The sequence below is a fragment of the Taudactylus pleione genome, unplaced genomic scaffold, assembly GCF_031769625.1.
Source record: "Taudactylus pleione unplaced genomic scaffold, aTauple2 ptg000652l, whole genome shotgun sequence".
Classification (NCBI taxonomy): domain Eukaryota; kingdom Metazoa; phylum Chordata; class Amphibia; order Anura; family Myobatrachidae; genus Taudactylus; species Taudactylus pleione.
In genome coordinates, this window is record NW_028285054.1 from 3,312,336 (window position 1) to 3,338,043 (window position 25,708).

The 25,708-nt window shown below is 43.8% G+C and overlaps 2 protein-coding genes across 2 annotated transcripts in view; one reads left to right on the forward strand and one right to left on the reverse strand.

Annotated features, from left to right (window-relative positions):
• Positions 1 to 410: 410 nt before the first annotated feature.
• On the reverse strand, positions 411 to 12,097 carry FKBP3 (FKBP prolyl isomerase 3). The gene is made up of 7 exons (XM_088455350.1): positions 11,916 to 12,097; positions 7,650 to 7,751; positions 5,897 to 6,001; positions 5,588 to 5,723; positions 4,653 to 4,720; positions 4,434 to 4,531; positions 411 to 562 (listed from the first exon to the last, which is right to left on the reverse strand). The coding sequence occupies exons 1-7, from the start codon at positions 12,027 to 12,029 to the stop codon at positions 508 to 510; spliced, it is 678 nt and encodes a 225-aa protein (XP_088311476.1). The 5' UTR covers positions 12,030 to 12,097; the 3' UTR covers positions 411 to 507.
• Positions 12,098 to 12,229: 132 nt separating this feature from the next.
• The window catches only part of FANCM (FA complementation group M), a 163,596-nt gene continuing 150,117 nt past the window's right edge, over positions 12,230 to 25,708 (forward strand). The window contains exons 1-4 of the mRNA XM_088455349.1: positions 12,230 to 13,067; positions 15,158 to 15,330; positions 15,939 to 16,016; positions 17,854 to 18,012. Coding sequence (XP_088311475.1) covers positions 12,410 to 13,067; positions 15,158 to 15,330; positions 15,939 to 16,016; positions 17,854 to 18,012 — 1,068 coding nt within the window. The 5' untranslated portion in view covers positions 12,230 to 12,409. The remainder of the gene's footprint in view (positions 13,068 to 15,157; positions 15,331 to 15,938; positions 16,017 to 17,853; positions 18,013 to 25,708) is intronic.

The window sequence follows — 25,708 nt, forward strand, 5'->3', positions numbered from 1 at the left end:
TTAAAAAAAATAAAAAAAAAGAGAGAACATTTCTGTAAAAGTCCATCCCAGGACTGGTTGGAAATCATTAGTGGTTTTAAAGAGAGAGGGGGGTATATGTTTGCAGGCAGTCGTGTGATTTCAGTGATTTAGCCATTAGATTTGAATCAGCAATTGTTTTGAAAGGCAAAACCAAACAGGTTTTGTTTTTTCTTAATAACTGCCTTAAATCTAGCAGCAAAATAGCTGACATCTTGCAGGCTCCTACATATACCCCAGGACACTCCATACCCTGCATGTGCATACCACTTACTTACTACAGCTCTCCGGTAGATGGTGGATCCTTATAAAGTACTGATGCGGATAAAACACATGGAGCAGCCCCTGGGTGTCTGGCCGAGGCCAGTACAATAACACAAAAACCCGACAGCTATTTTATTTACAGGTTTATTGGCAGCAGCTGTGTAAACAAAGTTATTTCTTCCATCACATACTGAAGTGTCCGGAGGGCAATGTACTTGTACATATTCATTCAATATCAACCAGTTCCACTTCAAAGATCAGCTTAGCGTTAGGTGGGATTCTGAGTAATGCGGTTAAGAAAAATCCGACTTAATTTCACCTACGCCTGCAAGGCCTTGGAGGATCTACAGCAGTGTCACCAAGACGCAAGCTAAACCCCACAGCAAGAAAAGGATCTTATAATCCATTCCATTAGATGTGACAAAGAGAGATCGGACAGCAGCAATAACTAAAGGCCCCCATACATCAGAGATTGATTGTGAGTAAAAATCTTTCCCTTTTTCAATCGATTGTGGCAATTCTGCAATCGATTCAAAAAGGGAAAGATCTTTACACACAATCGATTGCAAATTGCACGATTGCTGCAATCAATCTCTGATGTATGGGGGCCTTAACAAGCGGATGTAGACGTTTGGGCACTCCTGGTCTGACTGCATGTTTTACGGAAGCGCTAAATGAAGTTGGCACAACCCCTGCAGGACACAAACATAAATGACATTTCTGCAAATGATCAGTTTCTCTTTATTTGCTGAATTGAACACACTGAAAGCGGCATATGTAAAAGTTTTTGCACCCCGTCAGTCAGTACTTGGTAACAACCCATCTGACAGAAGTAACTATTCCAAATGATTTTCTTGTAGTCAACTTATTGTCTTTCTATTCTAACTTCAGTTTATTCACTGACCCTGGGTATTTACTGATATTTTGTGGAATCCATTCTTTATTATTACTGTACAATGTTTCCTGAGGCATTGGCAGCCACTAATGAAGTATCTGTAATGGGTGCAGGGTGAGCAGTGCACAAAGGATCCAAAGTTAAGGGGGGCCCACACTGCCCCCCCCCCATTTCAATATACTTATTTCCGGGAACATGGTGCCGGCACTTGCGCAGTAGAGAAACTGGGACAATGGCAGCCACCATTTGCCCAGACACAGTGCCAATGTATTCACTGTGCAAGCCCACACGGACCCCTTCCTCTCATACGATGCCCCTGGCTGCCACACAAGCCCAAAGCATGATAATCTACACTTATGCTTTGTGGTTGGCAAAGCAGTTTTGTTTTTCTTATACCACCAGTATTTTACGAGGTTGTGGGCAAGAAGTTATAATTACAGGGGGCAATCCTATTATGTGTGACGAGGGCGAGTTGCCATTGCAACGGCATTAAAACGCCGGCAATGGACCAGCACCTCGCACTCTTCGCAGCCCAAACTCAGCAGATCTGGGCTCCTGTAAAGAGCGGCTATTACCACGATGACTCTAGGGTGGCTTAGGTTTAGGCACTAAGGGGGACGGGGTTAGGTTTAGGCACTAAGGGGGAAGGGGTTAGGATACAGGAAAGGAGGGTTAGGAGGTGAAGGGGGGAGGGTTAGAGTACTTACAGTGCCCCTGTCGGGATTCTCAGCATCGGGATGCTGCTGTCTGTCTTTTGATAGCCGGCATCCAGAGTGCCGGGCTCCCATACCCAACCGCTTGCACCACATGTATCATTGGTGCAAAACATACGCCTGACAACATACGTATTTATGATGCAGAAACAGATATGGAACTGCGCTAATCTGTAATTTGGGATATCTATCGTGTTGCTGCTGAGAATGTGGTAGTACTACAGGACCCCACTTTTGTATCGTTTGGAGTAGAAGTATGTAAAGTGCCTCAACCTGGTTAGATGTCAAAATAAATACCACAATAAATAAAAATGAAGAACTATTTAATTTTATTAAAAATATAAATATAGGTTAGTATTGATTTAATAGCTGGAAAAGAATCTCAATACATAAATAATTACAATAATATTCAACAAACGTTGCTACAAATGACAAAGACAAATAGACAACACAGGACGGAGACAGAATAGAACACTCTGGGTAGGTACATAGTGTACTGAAGGTGTAATATATGAGTGTACCTATAACGGAATACACCAGAAGGGCGACCGATTAGGTTAATATAACTCACGGACAAATAGGGTCCCTTTACCTGGATTTTCCCCAGAGGCTTGGCCAATATAAAGTTATTGGTTTATTGGATACAATTTATTGATACACAGGGAGAGTAAAACGTTAAGGTGTATCCCCTGCACAGATATTTTTAACCATCTCTCTTGTTTTTAAGTTGTTTCTATTTGTATACCAATATTAGGCACCAATACTAATCGTATTTAAGTCATTTGTAGCAACATTCATTGAATATTATTATAACTATTTATGTATTGAGATTTTCCAGCTATTAAATACTAACCTATATTTATTAGTATTTATATTTAATTTGTGACTTTAGGACAGAAAGGGATGGTGGAAGAGGGTTCTTCCAGTTGCAAGCAATCAGGCTTCTAGCAGCGACTAATGCTGGCCATACACGCTGCAATTATCGGGACGATCCGCCCGATATCGGCGGATCGCTGCGATAATTGTAGCGTGGGGGGACGCGACTGAGGGTTAAATATTGCTCGGTCGGGCATGCTGGATTGTCCAGCATGCCCGTCCGATGCGATATTTACCCGGTAACTATCGGCCGCATCGGGCAGTGTATGCCCAGCGCAGCCGACAGACAGACATTTCCTGTGTTCCTTCCTACGGAAGGAACAGGGAAATGTCTCCTCCCCCGGGGGCGGAGCGCAGATGTCGGGCAATACACTGTGAGATTTCTCTCACAGTGTATGCCGGCGACATCTGCGGCTGGCAGCCGGCCAGATAAAATGTCTGTCGGTCTGACAGGCATTTTATCTTGCTGTGTATGCCCAGCATAAGATGTGGGACAACAATGTAACAGAATGCTTACTGAGATCAGGAGGGGGAGAACTTATAAGGAAGATCCATGGATCCTTCGGAGTCAGGGCCTCAAATATATTATTCAAAAGAGTATGAACCAAGGTCCAAGGACTGGGCCAGTCCACCAGACATGAGCTAGGGTACCCCAAAGGCCACAGTTTCTCCAACAGAGGGGTGAAGCAGATGGGAATATTTTAGAGAGCCGTACCGGGTTATAGTACCTAAAATTAAGTAAATCTTAAGGTGCAATAAAGGAGAGAAAAATACAAGAAACAGTCTCCCCCGCAAAAAAACAAAAAAAGCGCGGAGGCACATTACATACTTCTAGAACATACATATTTACGTTTCTACGCACAACGCTGCTCAGCCTGCAATCATCCTTAACATGCCCTCGCTAAGCTTAGGCTACATACACATACTCTGTTACCACCCAGTTACGTCCCTCCAGTCTTAAGTGGAGACGTGATGGAGCTGCTTACAATTGGCTGCGGAGTATGCGCAGCGTGAAATCACGCAAGACCCATCCGTAAAAGTGACTTGCGTTTAACTCTGCATCAGTCCCATAGTGCCCTAAAGAGCAGAAACTCTGGCCCTGATTCATTACGGATCGCTATTGCGATAACGTACAGACCCACTGCGAAAATATGCTAATGTTTGCACTCGCAATGCCATCACAGCCTAACATGAAGACGCCCACTTCCCCCTACTCACATCTGGATTCCTTAAAAGTCTGCAAAAACATCGGTACCAACAAGTAACATCGCAGCCTCACGCACAATTATACATTGTCAGACCTTACTAACCCCGCAGCACGCAGTGAGTACTAAAGCTGCGTATGCCATCACAGTGGTTAATTTATGCACGCCACTGTAACTGCGTTCAAACGGTCAGGCACGCCTGTATTTCACCGACCCCCGTCCCGTCAACACCCCCCAAAGCTCACTTCCTGTCAATCACTCTGCGTGGTCTCAGTGAACGCAGTGGAGCCTTCACGCACTGCGATGTATATGCAGTACGCAACAATCCTCCGTCTGCGTGCATAATCGCAATAGCGGTCCGGAATGAATCAGGCCCTCTGTGCTCTCATTTTTATTAAGCTGACAGAATGGCTTCCTGGACTTGGTTCTAAATGACAAAGGTTCCCAGCAGATGAAGGATACTTGGCGTCAGGCTGGCCTTTTTTCCCATAGGCCCACTCTGCCTGGATTTCAAGTTTGGCTTTTTCTCCTTTGCTCATAGTTAAAAGAGCCTCATCCCACTGAAAGAAGAAGAGACTTTAGACACAGGATGTTCTAGAACTGTGGACAATCTCTCACCTAGTACTGTACATTGTACTCCTTATATATAACCAACATCCGACCTTTGTTTATTACTCTTACCCCTTTTATTACTTTACCAACACCGACTTTAAAGCTCAAAGGCTTGGTAGCTTTCTTCTTCTTTGCACCTGAATAAAATATATTAAGAATCACATTTAAACTAGACATGATTTGGGCACAAGATTCAGACTTTTATCTGTAGCTGGTCACATATGATTGTCCTAATAAATGCCCCAGAGCCATCACTGGCCATTGGATGACCATCCTCATTTCTTCCCCCATGTCTCTACCAAAGTATCAACGCAATATACATAATGTTCCATTCTGATCATTGAAGGTCCAGCTTAGTCTCCCAATGACTCCACCATGGCGGTGCACCCTTGTAAACACCTCCCTTCCAAATACTAGAGCAGGAAAGAAATATACATTATGTTCTAAGTACAGGACGGAGGCCTAGGGGCTTATGCTATAGGTTGCTAGATGCGGGAACTCCTGCAAATCTTCCCATATTTTTAAAGAGGCAATCATTTTAAAGGCAAAAACAAGCTGGTTTTGTCTTTAAAATTATTGCCACTTTAAAAATATGGGAAGACTCGCAGTTTGCAACCTATTACGTAATCCCCCAGGTCTGACTATTTCCTATCATTGCGGTTTAAAGGACAGTCATTCCTTTACCAGCTTTTTCTCTTCTGTGGTTATAACCTCTCCCCTATATCTAACCTTGGGCAGCAGATACACTCTAGTATACCATATCTGACTAGTACCTTGAGACAGGGGGGCTATCCTCTGTGTACATCTGACTCCCACCAGCTGATTGCACACTAATACCATCACAGACTAGTCAGAATCAACAACTGACGTCAGGCAGAAGGTACAGCAGTGGGGGCCAGACATAGTCTGTGGACTACATACATCCGGTCTGAAGAAAGGCCACTGGGGTAAGTGAAGTGATATTAGACATGAGGCGAGTGAAACAAATGAAATCTTATTCTTACTTGTTGTGATGTTTGAATCAAACACTGTGCCGTCCTCCAGAGTTCCCGTGTACCAGCAATGCACGGTGTCACCTTTTTTGGGATAATTGGTCTTATCTCCCTTCCTCAGCATGAACTTTGTGTATTTTGGAGGCCCCTAGTGAACAAGAACAAACTGTGAAAAAACAGAAGATCTCTGACCTCCCTGCTACTCTGTTGTCCTCAGTCTTCTGCTAAGTGCCGGCATCATACCAGGTTAGGTTCTTTCCATACAGATGGAGTGGCGACCATGCGCACCCCCCCCCCCTAGAGTAATGCTGCCCAACTCACATCATCCACCACTTCTGGCTTTGTCTCATCGGCCTTTACATTGTCCACTTTGAGAGCTTTAGTGTCCTTAGTCAAAGCATCCACACTGTCTTTGCCTTTGAAACGCTTGAAAGACAAAACAGAAAAATAGGAAGTTTTAAATTCGCCTTAATTCTATACTTCATACAGTAGAAAATAATTGATATTTATGTAATGGATGAACCCACTTCTACTCATAACTAACAGAACCAGTGCAGATGCCCTGCAGAAGTTTAAATTATTTCAGTGGTCAGTGCAAGAAGACAAATGGTTAACTAGGGCCTTATCTGTGTGGAGTTTGTATGTACAGTTTTCCTCCCACAATCAAGGTTATAGTGTTCCCGCAAGGCTGTGGGCCGGGCAGGGTGCTGAGGGAGCAGGCAGGGAGTCTTCTTGCGTACGTTCCCGAGACAGGGGTGTAGTCAGCCGGGGAGGGGCTGTGTGTGTCATACCTCCAATTTGTTACACTTGGGCGTGCTCAGCACTTATGGAGGTGGTGGGCTCTCCCATCATGGCGTCCATTTAGCCCGCGGTGGTTGGTCACTGAAACTTTTCCCACCCGCGGGACACTGCAGCCCGAGGCGGGGAAGGCTGAGGGCAGGCTGTTTTAGCTGGGCGCTGCTAAAAGATCAGGGCGCATTTTGCTCTTTTAAAGTCGCACAGCGTACCTCTAAAACAACCTAGCGGGAACAGTAGGTCAATTGAAGTTTTGAGTGTGTGGTAGGGAATATAGATTGTATTGGTGGGTATGATATGCACCACTTCATTGGAGGAGGAAAGGGTTCTCCGGTAACTGCTGCCGATACTATAAGATTAGGGGTAGTCCACAATCCCCTCAAAACAGAACTATAGAAGATGATGCTCTTGGGGCAGGTGTACTGGAAATGCATTTTACTTAGTACATAATAAAAAACGAAGTAGTTGAATGACTCCCAAAGTCCTGGATAGGAAAGTTCTTATTTATACATTGTTTATTCCATATATAGTTATTTTGTTGCATCCAGGGAATTTCAACTATGAGGATGATAAAATTTTGACGCGTTTCACACGTCAGCGACTCACTTCATCACATTGATAAACCATGCGTTGTAGTCATACAGATCCCAGCAAGTATCCGATCTAGATATTTTTAAAATGAAAGTTTGGAAATCATATTGCTGTGGAAAATGTAAATATCTAGTTGATGAAATACTTACTAAAGGTGAATCATCTCATTGAGGACCTTACATCTTAGTTGATGTGAACACTATCACTTGTCATTTACATTTACAGTACAAATGCACCCAAGAGAATCTTGGCTTTTTCTAGACATATCAATAAGACGCACAAAGTACTTGGGGGGTGGGAATTCAGCGCCAGGAATGAGTTCCTGGCATTATTCAATTGGGCGCGCTGTTAACCCTCAACTAGAAGAACTAGTGCCACAATGCTAGTAGCTGGCTTAGTGCGTAAGCTAACAGCATTGAGGACGGCACTTAAGACGCAGAATGCCGTTGACCGCGGCTAAACACCCGGCATTAGGTGCCGTAAACTGCATCTCCCGACTTAAGGACAGGGTACAATGGGGACAATTGGATAGCTACTGGCATTCATTCCCAGCGCTATTCAACATTTTTAATTGAATTCCCCACTTAGCGCCTCACAGATGTGAGCTGATAGCAGCATTCTCATCAGCATAAACAATGGCTACCATCTCTAGTGACTGGTATACTGAAAGCAGCCATTTCTTACTTACCTTTGTTTCAAACAGTTTGTTATACGCTGTAATCAGATGATCTTTGGTTGCAGTTTTCGCTACATTTTTTATATTTCCCAGCAATTTATGTTCTGCAAGAAACTAGGAATTAAACAAGACAAAAAAGCATTCATTAGAAAGTGTTATATAGCACAAATCCTGTATATAGGGAACACAAGAGGCCCAAATTAGCCAAAGGTAGCCAGCCAGGCCTAGGGGGCTGATGCAGAGGGAGTACTACATCGGTGTGTGTAGAGTATCTTGCATGAAAGCAATTGCTCATAAGTGAGACGACAGAAGTGCGCGTGGCCGGCATTGATGGCTTACCACTGGGGAGGCAGCGCTGAGGGAGGAGGATAACAGTAAAGAGGGTGTTCGCACAAATGAAACTCCCACATACCTACAGAACTTCACACCTGTAGTATCTTCTGCACTTGCACAAATACACACTAATAATAATGATAATGAGTTTGTGTAAACTAATGCAGCCGATAGAGAACTACATACATCCTGAGATTGCGTGCCGCACTGCGTATCGGTGTAAATACAGTACTTTGTGGTGTGCGGTTTTTTCCAGACTGTTTAATAATTTTATTGGTGTCAGAAGAGAAAGGCGAATAACTGCACTAACTTCAAACGCCAGACTGATCATTGACACATCATGATTTATATTTTGGCCTACCTGGAGTATCACGGGAGTTTGGGGATTACGGACACTGTAGTCAACACTCTGAGCTCTATGGACGAGTGTACAATGTTTATAAAAATGCCACCTGAAGTCTGAATAGGTTTCCCAAGTAGCCCTGTATGTTTACCATACTGCAGGGCAGTCATCTCTTTAATTATTAAGCATAATACAATACACCCTGCTGGTTATATCTTGCAGCATATTTTAAGGGGCAGATTCAATTAGCCATGGTGCTTACCGTGGACAGACAGCCTCAAGCTTTCACATTCGCAGTTATTTAATTGTTGGCCATTTCTTCCCACGCCTCGCGGTTGCTGCGGTAAGGGCAGAAAGCCCTACTTGCCGTGGATTTCTGTTAGCATCTCAGGAGGGTGCGACTAGAGATCCATGGTAAGTGCAGCCTGCAGGCTTACCACGGGCTGCAATTGAATAGCCCCAGACAACTGCTACAAGCCCACGGTAAGCACTTTCATTTCATTCATTTACAGTGTTGTCATTTCCATTTCAGCTAGATGTTTAAAATTCAAAAAGAGCTCTATACAGACTTTGAATTTCATCCTGGAACCTTTAGTCCGCTATCCAAGTTTCTTATACTGCATTGCAGTCTTTTTTTTTTTTTTACAATTTATATCTACAGGAGAGACATCCTGTATATACGCAAGTCTGAGCCGATATCAAACCCAGTTGTTAAGTTCTCGATTGCTATTTATTTCTGTGCAAAATGTTTATGTTTTTTATATAAAATTATCTATATCTAATTATTTTGACGTGCCTTGAATTTGTTTTGAAACAAAACTTCAATATATTTCCAGGGCTGTGGATGTAGAAGATAAAATGGTAAGTAAGGTATGTGTGTGTTCTTAATATTTTATTATTACACGTAATGACTTGTGGATAGGATAAGATTGTAATACACAAGCAATGTTAAATTTGTGTGTGAACTTTTGTAAATAGCATCAGGGAAAATCAGCAAATCGAAGTGCAGAATTATCACTTATGTATAATATATATCTGATATATATTTATTTTTTAGAAGTTATCTCACCTCAGACCTGCACTATATTGCAAGAAGTGTTTAACCTACACCAGTGTTGGCTAACCTTGACACTCCAGCTGTTATGGAACTACATAACCCAGCATGCACTGCTACAGTTTTGCTATTAGGGCATGCTAAAACTGTGGCAGGGCATCCAGCATGATATATAGATATATACCAGATATATAGTTCCACAACAGCTGAAGTGTCAAGGTTAGCCAACACTGACCTACACTATGTTCCAATGCAGCTGCTTAGCCACTTGCCTGGTTTGGTCGCATCGTTTTGCAACCACGCCAGGGTGTGTATTACCTGACATCAAACAATGCGACCAGTCAGAAACACCCACAGGCTGGGTGCTAGAAGATAATCTGCCAGCAGCCACCAATGGCAGAAGGACCTCCCATCCCGTCTGCATCTTTGCATCCTCCCTCAGTATCTTCCTTGCAACCGATCACTGCTGATTAGGCAGCCGGGCAGTAACCCCCACCCGGCAGCTACATAGAGGAGCAGCCACAGGGAAATGTAAAGTTGTGATGTTCCGATGATCGATATTTCAATAGATCACTAGTCCATATATATACAGGTTGAGTCTCCCATATCCAAAATGCTTGGGACCAGGGGTATTTTGGATAACAGAATATTCCGTATTTTGGAATATTTGCATTTCATAATTAAATATCTTGGGAATAGGACCCCAATATACACACATAATGCATGTATGTGTTATATACACCTTATACACACAGCCTGCAGGTCATTTTATACAATATTTTTAATAATTTTGTGGTTTAAGCAAAGTTTGTGTACATACATGAAATTCATTTATGTTTCATATACACCTTATACACACAGCCTGAAGGTTATTTTATACTGTATTTTTAATAATTTGTCCCTTAGACAAAGTTTGTGTACATTAAATCATCAAAAATCAAAGGTTTCATTATCTCAGTCATGCCAAAATTATTCCGTATTTCGGAATATTTGGATATGGGAGACTCAACCTGTATATATTTTTTTTAAAGCCAATAGTTAATGTTATGTATTTAAAACTTTTTTCTTTTTAAACAGAAGTGTGTTGGATAAGATATAAGTAGACATTTTTTACTTAATTCAATGATAAACCCCCCCCCCCCCCCCCCCACCGACAATGAGTGTTTTTTTAGAAAAAAAATATTAGTCAGTTTATGGTGCATACACACGATCAGATTTTTCCTTCAGATATGAACGATAACGATTTAAAAATCGTTCAGTCGTTCATATCTGAAGGAAAATCGTTCATATCTGACATGCCTGAACGATGGACGATCAACGATGCGCGTTCCCGATGGTCAGATAACGATTTCTGACATCTGATGGGTTTGCAGTCAGACTTGGACGATTCCATTCATTTTAATGCAGTCAAAAATCGTTCAATCGTTCAAATCGTTCAAAACTTTGTTAAAATCGTTCATATCGTTTAATCGTTCATCTGAAAAATCTGACAAGTCTGACAAATCTGACCGTGTGTACGCTCCATTAAGGCAAAGATCAACGATTCAAAAGCAATACAGCAAGCACATGGTTGTGTTACACTAATAATTTATACCAGAGGTATCGCGGCTTATATATAATTGATGGATTTGCGCACTTTATACAGCTAAATAAACACGGGACTGGTATTTAATATATATATATATATATACACACTGCATGGATACAAGGCACAGCTGACAGAAATGCCTAATCATTTACAGCAAACAACGCGTTATTCCATATTATACACAAGTGATGATCGGCAAACTCGCAGACAGCTCTGTACGCGGCCACCTCTGGTGTATTTCAGCCACCTGCACATGCTGCGTAGCGAACATACAAATCTCTGGGCAATTCTGAGTTAAATCTGAGCCCCTAAATGGGCGTTTTCTGGGTGGCAACAATGCGAACGCACCCAAAAGAACCGTTCTGTGGGCATGTAGCCAGAGTTGCTTCCTATCGCCAGTCCCGTATTTTTCAGACGGATCTCTTGCACCCAGCATGGGGTAGGTATAAATGCTGATGCCAGCGATGACGGCTACAATAGCGGGCGGGGCATACGCTGGAGAATGTACGTATAGTCATTCTGCTAACAAAATATCTGCCTTCCGCATGCGGAGCTGCGCATGACGCAGAATCAGGCGCTAAGTGATGACAGCTGGACTGGCCATTTATACAGCTATTATATTTACAGATACACGGGGCTGATGAATCAAGCAGTGAAAAGCGCGGAGAAGTGGACTGGCGGGGAAGTAGCCCGTAGCAACCAATCAGCTGCTACCAAATACTTTATAGAGTGTACTTGATAAATGCTACCTCAAAGCTGATTGGTTGCTATGGGCAACGTCCTCACTGGTCCACTGCTCCACAGTCAGTGAGGGGTGTAGGGTGAATCAGGCTTATAGTCATTTATAGCCATCAAGCTGCTGTGGAACCACAAGTGTCAGCATGCCCTGACAGTTTTCTCCTGGAAAGACATGCTGGGATTCATAGTTCCACAGCAGCAGCACAGAGGAGCTGAAGGTACCGAGTCCGAAGCGTGTTGCTGGAGGAAGGAGATGACGTCTTTCTTGGGCAGCCCCTCGCTGCGGAGCGTCTCATCGCTCCACTCCCTGAGCGGTTCTCCGGCTGCCGCGGCCATTGCACCACGTGTGTGTATCTGTGCTGCTGGGTGCGCGGGGCTGCCTGGGCTTTTTTTTTTTTTTTAAGTTTTTTTAATCTTTTTTTTTTTTAAACGATTGCAACTTTATCAGATGACGAGGGAAATGAAACTGGTCATCACGTGACACTGCTCAGGCGGTTGTGAAAAGCCGCCATATTGGAGGAGGCACCCTGGGAGGTTGCAGGCGGCGTCCCCATTGTTGGTGTTTAATTAGTAGCTACTGGGGCCCAGTGCACTACTAGGCCGTCACTTCCTGCCGTGACGTGTTACCGGCGCGTTGAATTCAATTCTCAACTATGTCAGGTTATCGTTATGGTTATGTCAGGGATGTATGGACTACGTAAGCGGCCGCCTGGGGGATGAGCGGGAAGCAGAGGACCCTCTTCCAGACATGGGGTGCTGGTGTGGCTCCTGAGCCCAGGAGAGGTGCAGAGCCCCTGGCCAAAAAGAGCAAAGCAAAGACTGCAAAAAAGGGATGGGGTGCCAAATGCCAGGACCCACAGCTTAGGGCCACCCCTCCAGTTTTGCACCCAGCACCCCAGCATGAGCTGGAGGAGGAGAATGATGATGATGTCATGCTTGTAGCTGTCTATGAGGCTGAGAAAACCTTCCATCAGTCTGTTACCCCTGATAGTCACCATGGCCTGCCTGTGCCCCAGTCCCTGGGCAGCTCCAGTGACCCCCCTGTTTGCCCTCCTCCTGAGGCCACTGTTATCCAGAATTTGCCAGGCTTTGACCTTTCGGCTGGGAACATATGGATCTACCCCACCAACTACCCGGTGCGTCAGTACCAGTTCAGCATGGCTCACACTGCATTGCTGCAAAACACTTTGGTCTGTCTGCCCACGGGCTTGGGCAAGACGTTTATCGCTGCAGTGGTCATGTATAACTTCTACAGGTGGTACCCATCTGGCAAAGTTGTCTTTATGGCCCCTACCAAGCCACTGGTGGCACAGCAGATTGAATCCTGTTTTCGGGTCATGGGGATCCCTCAAAGTCACATGGTGGAGTTAACAGGTAATTATAGTGGTTTATGTAACTGTAGTGGTGTTGTACTGTCCTGCTTGTCCATATGAATATGCCCAGCCTACACCTCTCTAAAGAAATTCAACTGTTCCATGTTGTGATATATCAGAAGCAAAATCACATAGAAGTTGCTCCTATGAAGGATGATTGCTTTATGTCTCTCCAGTACTGTTCCCTTCATCCATGTTACATAGCATCAGTAAGGATTTCTCCCCAATTTTGTTGCTTTGGGTTACAGTACAGCTTTCTTCTCTCTATTGGAGAACATTATATTGTGAAAGCAGCTTTGTGTGGTAGTGCCGGGTAACAAAAATAGAAACAAAACTGCAGGAGGGCAAGTTCAAGGTGGAAAACATCCTTCAAAAGCAGCCCTTCTCTTCCCAAGCACTATGGATTGGTGATGGAAAGGACGGGCTGTTCACTGACGTCTAAATCAATGTTTTTCAACTCCAGTCCTCAAGCACTGCCAACAGGTCATGTTTTCAGGATTTCCATATGTGGAAACTGGTGAGCTGATTACTGGCCCAGCAAAATAGATTAACTCCCCTGTGCATGATTTAAGAAATCCAGAAAACATGACCTGCTGGGGGTTCAAGAGGATTGGAGTTGAAAACCACTGGTCTAAAGTGTATTTTCACCCAAAGCTGAAAATGGAGTTTTAGATGGAATTCAGTGTTTTGTTATAAAACAGTTTTTTTTTCCTGTGTGTGTATATATGTGTTTTATCTCTGGCATGTCTCCCTGCAGTTCACCTGTCACACAATGAACCGCTCTCATACTACTGCTTGTGTGTTACAGGTAGTGTTGTTCTTGATTCTCCCTTTTCTGGGCAATTACTCTTGTTGTTAGGAACACCTCTGTGTGTTTGAAAGCAGTCAAACCTAGTAGGATGGACCGGCCTGGCCAACCTTTGGCTTTCTAGCTGTTTTGAAACTACAAGTCCCAGCATACCCTCCCACCGATCAGCTGATAATGCATGCTGGGACTTTTCACAACAGTTGGAGAGCCCGACAGGACAAGATCCTGACTAGGCTGGTAAGTACCCTAACCCCCTCCTCTCCCCCCCCCTTCCTAACCCCCTCCTCTCCCCCCCCCCCCCCTTCCTAACCCTAACTCTCTTTTAGTGGTGCCTAACTCTAATACTCCAGGGTGGTGCCTAAATCTTACACTCCCTTCCTGCACTCTTAACCTATCCCTCCTGGGGAGATGCCTAACCCTAACTTCCTTCTCCCTAGCCTAACCCTCCCCAGGGGTGCCTAACCCTAAGTCCCCCCGGGAGTCCATAAACCTCACTGTGGCTAACTGCTAAGACGCCTGGACTTACCTTGATCGGTCCGGCGTCCTTCTGCATTCCGGCATCGGGATTAACATAGGCGTTGTTATTTTGACGCCTATCTTATGTCCCCCGTCTGGCTTTCATTGTCGGGATATAGACCGGCGGTATCTTGTCCACCGGTTTATTAACTACATCCCGGTTGGCCAGGCCTGGTCTACGACATTGCTGGTGCACCATGATTGTAAGCTCCTAGGAGCAGGGTCCTCCTCCCCACTGTCTGACAGCCCTCTTCCCTAGCACTTCAATGACAGCCTTCACCTTCCCAGCTGTATTGTGTATGGAGAATTGTGGTGCTAATTGTTACTTGTGCTCTGTTTATGTTCTGGTTACTGTAATGTTATGTTCTGTGTACCCTGTACTGTCCTACTGTTGACTTATGTAGAACTCTGTGGACCACTTGTGGTGCCCTATAAATAAAAATGTAGTAATAATAATAATTGTATATTCAGCATAATTAATATAATAACACAAAATACTGTACTATATCATTTTTTTTTAATATTTTTTGGTAAAATTATCCTTTTAATTCCAGAGATTGGATTGATGACGTCTTGGTAACAAAAATGCTTAATAAAAGTGACAAATGCTGTTTAATAGCAATTTCATCCTGTTTTGTGATGAAGGCAAATGAAATACTCCATCACACTTTACTGATGAACCAAACTGCATATTGCTTTTCTGCTTTACATGCAGTATATGATAATGTATATTCTTAAACCGAGAAGTAATTTCAATCTGTTCACAGGCAATACCCAGGCCCATAACCGTAAGGATATGTGGCAGAATCACAGAGTTTTCTTCTTAACTCCTCAAATCCTGGTGAATGATCTAACACGCGGTGCCTGTCCTGCTCCTGACATCAAATGTCTTGTTATAGACGAAGCCCACAAGGCCCTTGGCAATCACGCGTATTGCCAGGTAAGCTTTTATTTTTATTATTATTACTACATTAGCTGTTGTCCGTGGTTTCGACCACGATGAAATTGCTTCTGCCAAACTTTTTTGTAATTTAAGGTGTTCCAGTGGTATTGCTTTGCATAGGGGCCCTGTTGCGGCAGTGGCCCATGTGACCAGCAGCGCTATACAGACTGGTGGCAGCATTCAAACTAGCCGCACGTCCATCCTAGATCTGGTCATTAGGAGCAGTGGTCATTGTAATGACGTTAGATGTGCTTTATTTAGTTAGACTCCAAAGAACTAGCTCAGGAAGGACTATTAATGTTTGTGAATGCAATAGATGGATATTGGCTACATATACTCCTGTATAGTTTTATTCCTAAATCCGAAATGGAATAATAGGTATTTAAAAATGTGGAAAGAAAACTAATGATTGCACCTCATTAAATGTTGTATTGTAATTCCAAAGTAATTTGTATGTGACGGATGCATTTTGTCTTACTAATTATTTTTTTTCCTATCAAATCTGAAGCATCTAGATTCCTATGGGAAAGTACAGTACATTTTATTTTATTTGTGAATATAATGTATTCTGTTGCATTAATATTTTCTTTTTTCTCGTCACCCAGGTTGTACGAGAGTTGAGCAATAATACCACGCAGTTTAGGATCTTGGCTCTTAGTGCCACGCCAGGAAGTGATACCAAGGTAAACACTAGTTGATGGCACAGTAATGCTTAACGCAGTATGAGATTCAACTACATGTTGCACTAATATATTATTTTTCACCCTGTCTGTATGGCTGGGTACACATCAGATTGACCCGGCAATCTTGCCAATGGTCGGGGCGATTTACCTTCGCCCCGGTCCATGCAAGATTGCCTCTACACACTATGAAGATTTAGTGAACGATGGAACAATCACTCGCGGTCTTACTCGCTGCACGATTTGTCGTTCCGATTTGCCTCAAAACAACAAATCGTCCAATTTATTGTGTAGTGTGTAGCCAGCCTATGTATGTTCTCAGGCCTGATGCATCTAAAATAACCTATGGGTTTGTTTTAGGAAACTGGTCCACTAATACGCTGTAACGCTTACTTTGTAAACTTGCCCTACTGACACGGCAGAATCTGGTTGGTTGGTATGAGTTACACGTTTACACACCGCTACATTAAAGGGGTTGGCCACATTTTTGACAACACTTAACCCTTAGTATGACTTGCTATGTCAGACCAGCTCTTTATCACTGCGGCTCAGCTGATATATTATAGCGTCCGATGGAACTTTATTGTGTGATCCAGTGTCCCTACTTTATTATTATTATTATTAATATATTATTATCATTTATTTATATGGTGCCACAAGTGTTCCGCAGCGCCTTACAGAGTACATAAACAAATAAGTAACTAGTGACTTACAATACAATACAATACAAAGCCGGACACGGGCATGTATAATAAACATTACTATATTAGCGACCTTTACACCCGCATAAGCAGCCGAGCGTTGGTTGCCCTAGTGGGGAGTAAGAGAGAAATTAAATGACAGTAGGGAGAAGCACAAGAGGGCAGAGGGCCCTGCTCGAAAGAGTTTACATTCTTTAAGGGAGGGGCAGACAAACAGGAGTGACACAGGAAAGAAGATGTAGCAGCAAGTTAGGATGAGAGCTGGAAGGCTTTAATGAAGTAGTGGGTCTTACTCACTTCAGGTGACATCAGGTTCCCATCCCCACCTTTGCTACATACATTGGGCATCCACCAAAACCAAACTTAGAGGTGACCATACACAAACCCTTTGTAGTCTAAGAACATACGTAGTTTTCCAGATAAGTATAAGATCACAAAGTTATTTATTTATTTGTTTTACACTTTTTGAAGTTTTTTTTTCATTTTAATAATTACAGAATCTGTTCCTATGCTGGTTCTAATTGACACATCGAGCCAGCTTCAGATGCGCGTTTTAAATAGCACGTACTGCCGATGTTCACGTAGTTAACCGATTATTTCCTACAGCGCATATGCAAAATATCCAGAGAAACTAACCTACGGTGCGTGTGTGTACGCGCTATTGCGTATGGGATCGCTGGTGTCGGAAATGGCGCGGTATGAAAATGGGTGTTCCTGGGCGGTGACTGGGAGGTGGCCTGAAGTGAGCGCAAAAAGAGTATGTACCATGAGCGGACAGATGTGTCTTTAGGCGGCTGCGTTCTCAGACGCACAGCCGCAGCCACAGAGTCCATCTTCCTATAGAGACACTGCACCTACCATAGAATTGGTACAAGTACCGATGGTGCTGTGTCAAGAATCACCGGCAGTGTTACAGATGCATAGTAGTACACAAAGGTGAGGTTGAAACTAGCATTTGCATATTATCGATGGTGCGGCTCCACAAACAAATGTGGCGGCTACTGCGCACACCCCTGAAGTATTTAGTGAGGCCTGGGTTCAGTACAGGTGTCAGGTAATCATATGTGAATTGTATTCTGTGATGGTAGCTTAATAAAGATGTGTTTTTTTGTTTTTTTTTGTTTTTTGTTTTTTTTTAGGCTGTGCAGCAAGTGATAACGAATCTGCTGATTGGCCAGATAGAGCTGCGGTCAGAGGACTCCCCAGACATTCAGGCTTACTCCCACGATAGGCAGCTGGAGAAGTTTGTAGTGCCACTTGGTGGTGAACTGGAGGCTGTGCAGAAGTCCTATTTACAGGTAACCTGTAAGCAGGCTGCGGATCCATTCTTGTGTGGTGCTCTGATATTTCCTGTGCCGTGCTACATCTATGGGTTTCTGAGCTTGTGCTGTATTGGTACCTGGGTAGTGACCAAGATCTCTAAAGTGCATTGGGACTCTTCCCAGTTTGGAAAATCTTCATGTGGAAAAGATGATATAGAGCATTGGGGAAATCCTTGCATAGCACTTTCCCAAGTGAGAGTGGAAATCATCATTGTACGGTGTGGTTGGAGGGGGGGAACTGGAGAATTTGTATTATTAGTTAGTGATTGGTGAGACAGCAGGGGAAAATCTTAAGGGGGCAATTCAATTGCGGGGATGTAGCTTCCAGGTTTAGTGCCCCTGGCTATTCCATTGACTGCATCACGCCTGACACTTAACCGGGGAGATGACCCTTACCGGGCTTAGTCGCAATAAACTGCATCTCCTTAGTCGCTATAAACCGCAATACAGTTATCGCATGCAGTAAGCTCGCAACTAGCCCTGAAGCACTAGTTAACGTGGATGTCTGCTCACACCCTTCGGTGAGTGCGAGCAGAAATCCGCTAGCCGTGATCTTACTGCAGGAGCATTTTAATATCTCCAGGCACTTAACCTGGTAGCTACATCCTCGCAGCATTAATTGAATCTTGCCCTGTATTTTTATGGCACAGGAAAATGTATTCGAAGAAATGAAAGTATGGTAGAGAGAGAGGTTTTTAGATAGTGACTGCCTATAATAAGTATCCATAGTGCATGTACCTGGCTTATTTTTCACTTTTTGGAGTATATTTAATAAAGTGCGGGTTTTTAGAAGTGTAGATGTTGCCCATAGCAACCAATCAGATTCTAGCTATTATCTCCTAGAACAGTGTTGGCTAACCTTGACACTCCAGCTGTTGTGGAACTATATATCCCAGCATGCCCTGCCACAGTTTTAGCATGCCCTAATAGCAAAATTGTAGCAGTGCATGCTGGGTTATGTAGTTCCATAACAGCTGGAGTGTCAAGGTTAGCCAACACTGTCCTAGAAGGTGCTAAATAAATGTTAAGTAGAATCTGGTTGCTATGGGCAACAACACCACTTCTAAAAACTGTCACTTTAGTAAGTATATCCCTTTTATCTCCTGTTCTCTGGGATGTTCCCCTGTTTTGAAGTGGATGGAGTTGGTCTGCAATGGTTATATCAGAGAAGCACAGGGTACATAATAGAGTGCTGATAATGTGGGAATGAGGGATCTGTCCTCTGCTGTCATTATGTTAGAGCTGTAAGAAGTGAGCACAGTAATTATGTGAGAGGGGACGTGAATCCTAATATGGGAATCTTGTGATGTCACAGGCACTGCAATTTTTTTGTTATACTGTTTCATTTATTACTCTCCAGAAGTGAAATTGTAGATAACATGTTTCGTAGAGTAAATCAGATTGGTATGTTCATTCCGAGAAATAATGTAAGAAGTTCAGTCCATTTTAACTGGAAATCTGAGTCTGACCGTTATAAAGGAACAAAAAAAAATTGAGACCCAATTTTAAACTTTTAAAAAAATTTTTTGTCTTCGCTTAATGCTTTGCAAAATATACAGAAGCTGATTACCACATTAGCGTACCTTTGCTGATAAGCTGTCCCGAGTCTACTGTATAAAGGTAGCCTCACGACGATACAGTATACTTAGAAAATATAGGGGGCAAAGGTGAGGGAACCAAAGCCTCCAGAAAGATTGTACGTCCCAAGGATGAGCATTGCTGGAAGATCTCTGCTTTTATTCTATCTATTCTACAAAATAGTCTTTAAGTTGTGTGTAATTGCTGTATAATAATTTAAGCGGGCCTTGTTTTTCTCATGCATTATGTACCCGGACTTGGTGATATCAAATTGTCACCTGTGGTGGACATGCTTGGGTGGTTGGATCACTGCTCGTCTTGAACATCTGTCCTGCCGTTATCAAAGGCGGTGCACCAAACTCGTGTGGCTTTTTGGAGCAGACCTGACAAAACCCGGAAAGACCAGGTTTATGGTGCAAATCCATTAAAGCCCTAGAAGCAGTTGCAGCTTTTGGGCCAACTTCAACTGGCCCATAGAGAGTAGACCTGCGAGGTCAGGTGGGGAGAGTTATGGCACCTGACAATATGTACAGAGCCTCTCCCCTGTAATGGTTTTTTATGGTTGCGCTGTATAAATTTATAGCAAAGCCTGTGTCAGTGATTGGAAATAAACAAACATTATTATTATTATTATTATTATTATTATCCGTTATTTATATGGCGCCACAAAGGTTCCGCAGCGCCTTAACAGTACATAAATGAGCACACAAGAAAAACAGTTAATAGTAATACAAAACAATGCAGGACAAGGACAAGGTTATAAACTCAGCTGCAAAACACAAGCAGCAGGACATGAGCAACCAGGTGTTAGGTGCCATTGTGGGGAGTTAGGAGTAAAACATGTACAGATGTGTCCTCATAGACAAACTGCCCTTCTGAGCGTGCCTGGTCCTGTCTGACTTCGCTTTCGCCGAATATCTTTTTTGTGACTTTTTGGCCCAAAAATGTTTTAATCGCAAACAAACCAAAAGATGAACTGATTAATTTGATATGCGACACTATCTGCGCGCGACTGAGTCTCCATCTGTATATGAAGTTCCGTTGTGCTTCATATACCGACTCGGGGCCTGATTCAGCAAGGATCGCAAAAGCGATTACACACGTAGTCTCACTGCGAAGATATGCCATACGCAACCTAACATAAGGACGCCCACTTTACCTTACACACATCCGTAATACTTAGCAAGACTGCGAAACAATCGGTAACATCGAGTACATTCGGAGCCTCGCGCACACTTGCACAAGGTCTGACCTTACTCAGGAATTGCTAACCTCATCGCACGCAGTGAAAGCCCAAGCTGCGTTTGACATCGCAGTGGCTAATTTATGCACGCCCCTGTAACTGTGTTCAAATGCACTGGCACGCCTGCATTTCGCCGTCCACCCCTCCCTTATCCACCCCCAAACTGTACTGCCGATGGCTCTGCGTAGTCACTGCGACCGCAGTCTCGATCGCAGTGGAGTCCACACCCACTGCGATGCATGCGCAGAACGCAACAATCGGCTGATTGCATGCGTAATCGCAGTTGCGATTGGTAGTGAATCGGGCCCTCTGTCGCACAGAGATATACAAGTGTCGCATATCAAATTTAATTAGTGCAGTTTCATTTGTCAACAAGACACATTTTCAGCCCAAGCCAATTCGCACGTCATTTGGCTCCCTGCGTCTTGCGCCACATGGCATTTTGACGGGTGTAAGAGGACACATCGGTGCCATGTATAGGATTCAAAGCCCCACGTTGAAGATCCTATGTTGGGTGTGTCTGGCTGTAGTATATACTGAGACATACATCTAACAGCTTTAATTCAGAGCAGAATAGGAACTGTACTCCTGTGTAAACTGGAATCTGTCTTTAAGTAATTAATTTGTACATTATCTTGTCTGGTGATTTATGCTGTATTATAAGTACCGTATGTGAGGGTTTATTGTGTACTGTGTCTATGGTCAGTGTAGCAATTTCTGTCATGGATCGCCTAAAAAAACAAAACAAGTAATTGCAGGAGTGCGAGTCTTTGCTCTCACTTATAGTCCATATGCATGATACATTTCTTGAATTTAATTTTATAGAAGTAAATTGAGGAATGACTATAATACTGTACTGTGTAACCACTGTACCAACATTAACAAGGTGATCCTAATGTTGCTGTCAGTGTTTTTAGTGAATTCTCACATGCAACTGCGTATTTCAAAACCTTCCATGTAGCTTACGCATTAGATTGTACAATCCAGAAAAAAACTAGAAAAAATAAAAAATAAATAAAAAAATATAATCTAATTTTTTTTTAAAATAAATTAACGTATTGACACATTGCATGTCAATAGATCTCAAGTAAGCAAAAACATTTAGAGAATGTATATTATATTTAACACCAGTTTAACCTAAGGCTCTGAGTAGGCTCTTAAGAAAATCCGAAATCTCAAGAAAGACCGGACTGATTCTTTTTTTTTATGCAATATTTTATTATAGTTTTAATTTTGATATCCAGAAAGTCTCAATCAAACAATTACATTACTACAAAGTGGATTTATTTATTTATTTTAAAGCACAAGAATCGTTGTTCTGTCCAGAATTAAGCATTCACACTTTATTCAAATATTGATTTCATTGAAAGCACGACTACTAAAATATATATCTAGCACAAATAAATATATATATTTTTGCAATTTTTTTTTTCATTTAAGCCACTGTATACCAGTGAGTAGGTGCATCATGCCCTGTTTATATTGCAGATGTTATTTTACACCGGTTACGTTATTGACTGTACAGCTGCAATAGGAACAAGTATTGTGAAATCACAAATCATAGTTTCATTACACCAATCCGAGATTGTAATCGTCATATTCCTGGCAGCACCTCTGCCCAGTGCACCAGTGGGTCGGACATGGACTACCAAACACAACTGACTTCTTTATGATTTTATCTTTTGTGACCGTATGTTGGAGTCACCTTGCAGAACAAATGGTCTTGTCTGTAAATGATGAGTTACAAAATGCTATGTGTATTCAGGGCCTAATTCAGACCCGCTCGCGAGCGCAGGTTGCTCGCAAGTGGGTCGATGGTGCCCTAATGCGCATGCGCACGGCGGAGGGAGCTCCGTCGTGCGCATGCGCAAGACCCGCATAGCGACAGCCAAGCTGTCACTCGGGGTCTCGCACCAAAGGAGGCGTGCTGTCGATGGTGACTGACAGCACACCCCCTTTGGTGGGCGTGCCGGGGGCATGGCTGCCCAGATGGAGGCGTTCCCATGGGAACGCCTTCCGTCTGGAGCCGGCCCCACTAACATCAGTAGTGATAGAGCCAAAATCACTCCAGGGCTTGCGGTCACCGAGACCCTACCGCAGGGTCTCGTCGCAAGCCCTTTGGTCGCGACCATCATCATGGACACTCGCATAAGCTGTGGGTGGTAACCCACAGCTATGCGAGCGTCCAAGAGGCCGCTCCATTTTTAGGCAGGAGGGCCCTGAGTCAGAGCGAGCGCTCTAGTCAGAGCGTCCGGCTCTGAATCAGGCCCTCAGTGCCGTAGGTGAGCAAAGATTTTAAAGTAACACCCCTTTTGCACATAAGCCCAGGCTTGGACCCTGGACACATAAGCCGGACTTTCAGTACTAAAGGCACACATCCACTAGACGATTAAATTCGATAAATATCGTTATCGTTCAATAATTGTTTGCAAATAGTTTGCACATCGTTTAAAAAAAAAGTCTAAAACGAGTGAAGCGCGATCCCGCTGGTCGTTTAGACATCTATCATCGGGCAAACATGCTGGACAAACTGACGATAACGTCAGGTTGAGCATGTTAGCAGATGATTAATGTGATCGTTCAGTGCAGGCTCATCACAGACTGACAAACGACTGCACGATTACATTGTCGTAATCATGCAGTCGTTTTCATGTCTTTAAGTGGATGTGTGCCTTACTCCCTTTCAAACCTGGCTGATGGACCCGGGTTATTTTTGGGGCAGCACTCTTCACACCGGACCCGGGTCTCCTGTCTAACAGTGGACGCTTGGAGATAATGTCATCTCGAAAGCGCTACTGTTCCCGCCAATCAACTCCTTTTAAGGCATGTCCTGGGTCTTCGTGACCTGGGATGCACCGTTAACACTACTGGCGACCCGGGTCAGTCCCAGGAATAACCCGTGTCCTGAGCAGGGCCGCAGACCCAGACATCGGTTCTGTTCACACTTCGCAGAGACCGGTGGTTGAACCGCAAGCCCGGGCAAAAACCAGAGTAAAAAATTTATGTGTGAAAGGGGTATAACCTATACCGGTACAGTACGTTGGAAGCAGACATTTTTGTGGCCTGAGCTGAATACAGCCTAATAATCCAGTATGACCTGGTGACATCACCAAGGAATTAAGTATTTTAGACCCTGGTTTACTTTTTGTGAGGTGGGAATATATTTCTTAGGCACATTGGGGCATAAATGACTTAATGAACTAACGCCCGTATACAGAGCAGTACATATCTGGAAATGTGTATGGCTCTGCATCGGCAACATATGCTCCTTGTGTGTATGCCAAGCCACCATCTTCCCTGTGTATTTACACCTTCCCTGAGGTAAGCACATGTACGTTTCCGCAGGTCTGCACGAGCTGCATGTGCGGGAACACGACCTCACCGTACTCTTGCGGTTACCTCAGACCGCCCCTGCTTTCATTCCTTTGTTCCGTCTCTCCAGTTGAAAGGAGTCCTCTGCGTTGGATGAGGGCAGGTCTGCATCACCCAAATGCGTGAGAATTCTCTTGTGAGTCATGTGCAGAGCAATTTCCGCTACGCAAACTGGTATAGCACTTGCTCTGCATGAGCCACATTATCTCTACACGATTGTGAGCAGGACTTGGTTAAATGGTAAAATGCAGGTGAATACCGGAGTAATGAGGTGCACTGTAGTGAAAACTACAAGTATGCCATCGCACTGCGTTACAAGCAGCGGTATTGCTGGTAGAGAGCTAAGTATTGTGTGGAAGAGTAGAGGGCGTAGTATTGTGTGTCTCAGTCTCTGTGATGTTAATGTATATAGGCTTTAAGATGCCACATAGGAGTCTATTCAAATAGCCATTGCAACTAGAACCCCCCGCCTGATCTCAATCAATGATTTTAGTTCGCTGCCCCATAGGAGGTACCGGAACTGAGAGATATATATATATATCTATTTATCTACACTTACTCTTGCTGCTAGCCGACTCTTGGCTAATTGAAGTCCCCTATAGTGTTTATGTAAAGTCCATGGCTGAAGCATGCAAATTACATCCGTGTATGTAGTGACCAGTGAGGGACTGATAGACTGGAACAATCCTCCTGCTATAATCACTTTCTGCATGAATAGCAATGACGTTCTTTTAGGACAATTGATGGAACCAACTTATGGTGCGTACAGATATCGTTGGTTTGCTGGACGATCGACACCAACGACTATCCCTATAGTAACCTGGTCGATATCGACCAGGTTGGCCTACATACATGGCGATGGTCGATATCGACTATACGTGCCCACACATTGCAGGTCGTTGGTGGGCGAAAAATGCACGATATGAACAATAACAATATGATCGATTATCATTCATATCGTCCATTTTAATCGTACCGTGTGTATACGCAGCTTTAGATTTATTTTTAATTTGTGTCCATGGTATTATCAGTTGATCTGGTCAGTTCTTACAACACTAAGTGGACAAATTACTTGTAACTTGTCTAGCCTGATCAAGGAGGAAGAGAGGGCCTGATTCAGACCCGGTCGCAAGCGCTGAGCGCTTGCAACCGGGTCGATGTTTGCCCACTGGGCATGTGCACGACGGAGCCGGCTCCGTTGTACGCATGCGCGAGACCCGGCTAGCGACTGGTGCTCCATCGCTCCGGGTCTCGCACCAAAGGGGGCGAGCTGTCGATGGTGATTGACAGCTCGCCCTGTTTGGTAGGCGTGGCCGGGGGGTGGCTTCACAAACTGAAGTGTTCCCAAGCGAACGCCTGTCGTTTATGGGCGGCCCCACTGACATCACAAGTGATGTCAGTGGGAGAGCTTCTGACTCTATTAGAGCCAGAAGCTCTCTGGGGCTTGCGGCCACGAGACCCTACCACAAGGGTCTCGTC

Excerpts from the sequence above, each read along its gene's own strand:
- FKBP3 (XM_088455350.1), bottom strand. The coding sequence starts at position 12,029 with ATGGCCGCGGCAGCCGGAGAACCGCTCAGGGAGTGGAGCGATGAGACG. Across the intron at positions 4,721-5,587 it reads TGATTCAAACATCACAACAA|GTGCAAAGAAGAAGAAAGCT; the intron begins GTAAGAATAAGA and ends TATTTTATTCAG. Across the intron at positions 563-4,433 it reads AAAGGCCAGCCTGACGCCAA|AATCCCACCTAACGCTAAGC; the intron begins GTATCCTTCATC and ends CGCATTACTCAG.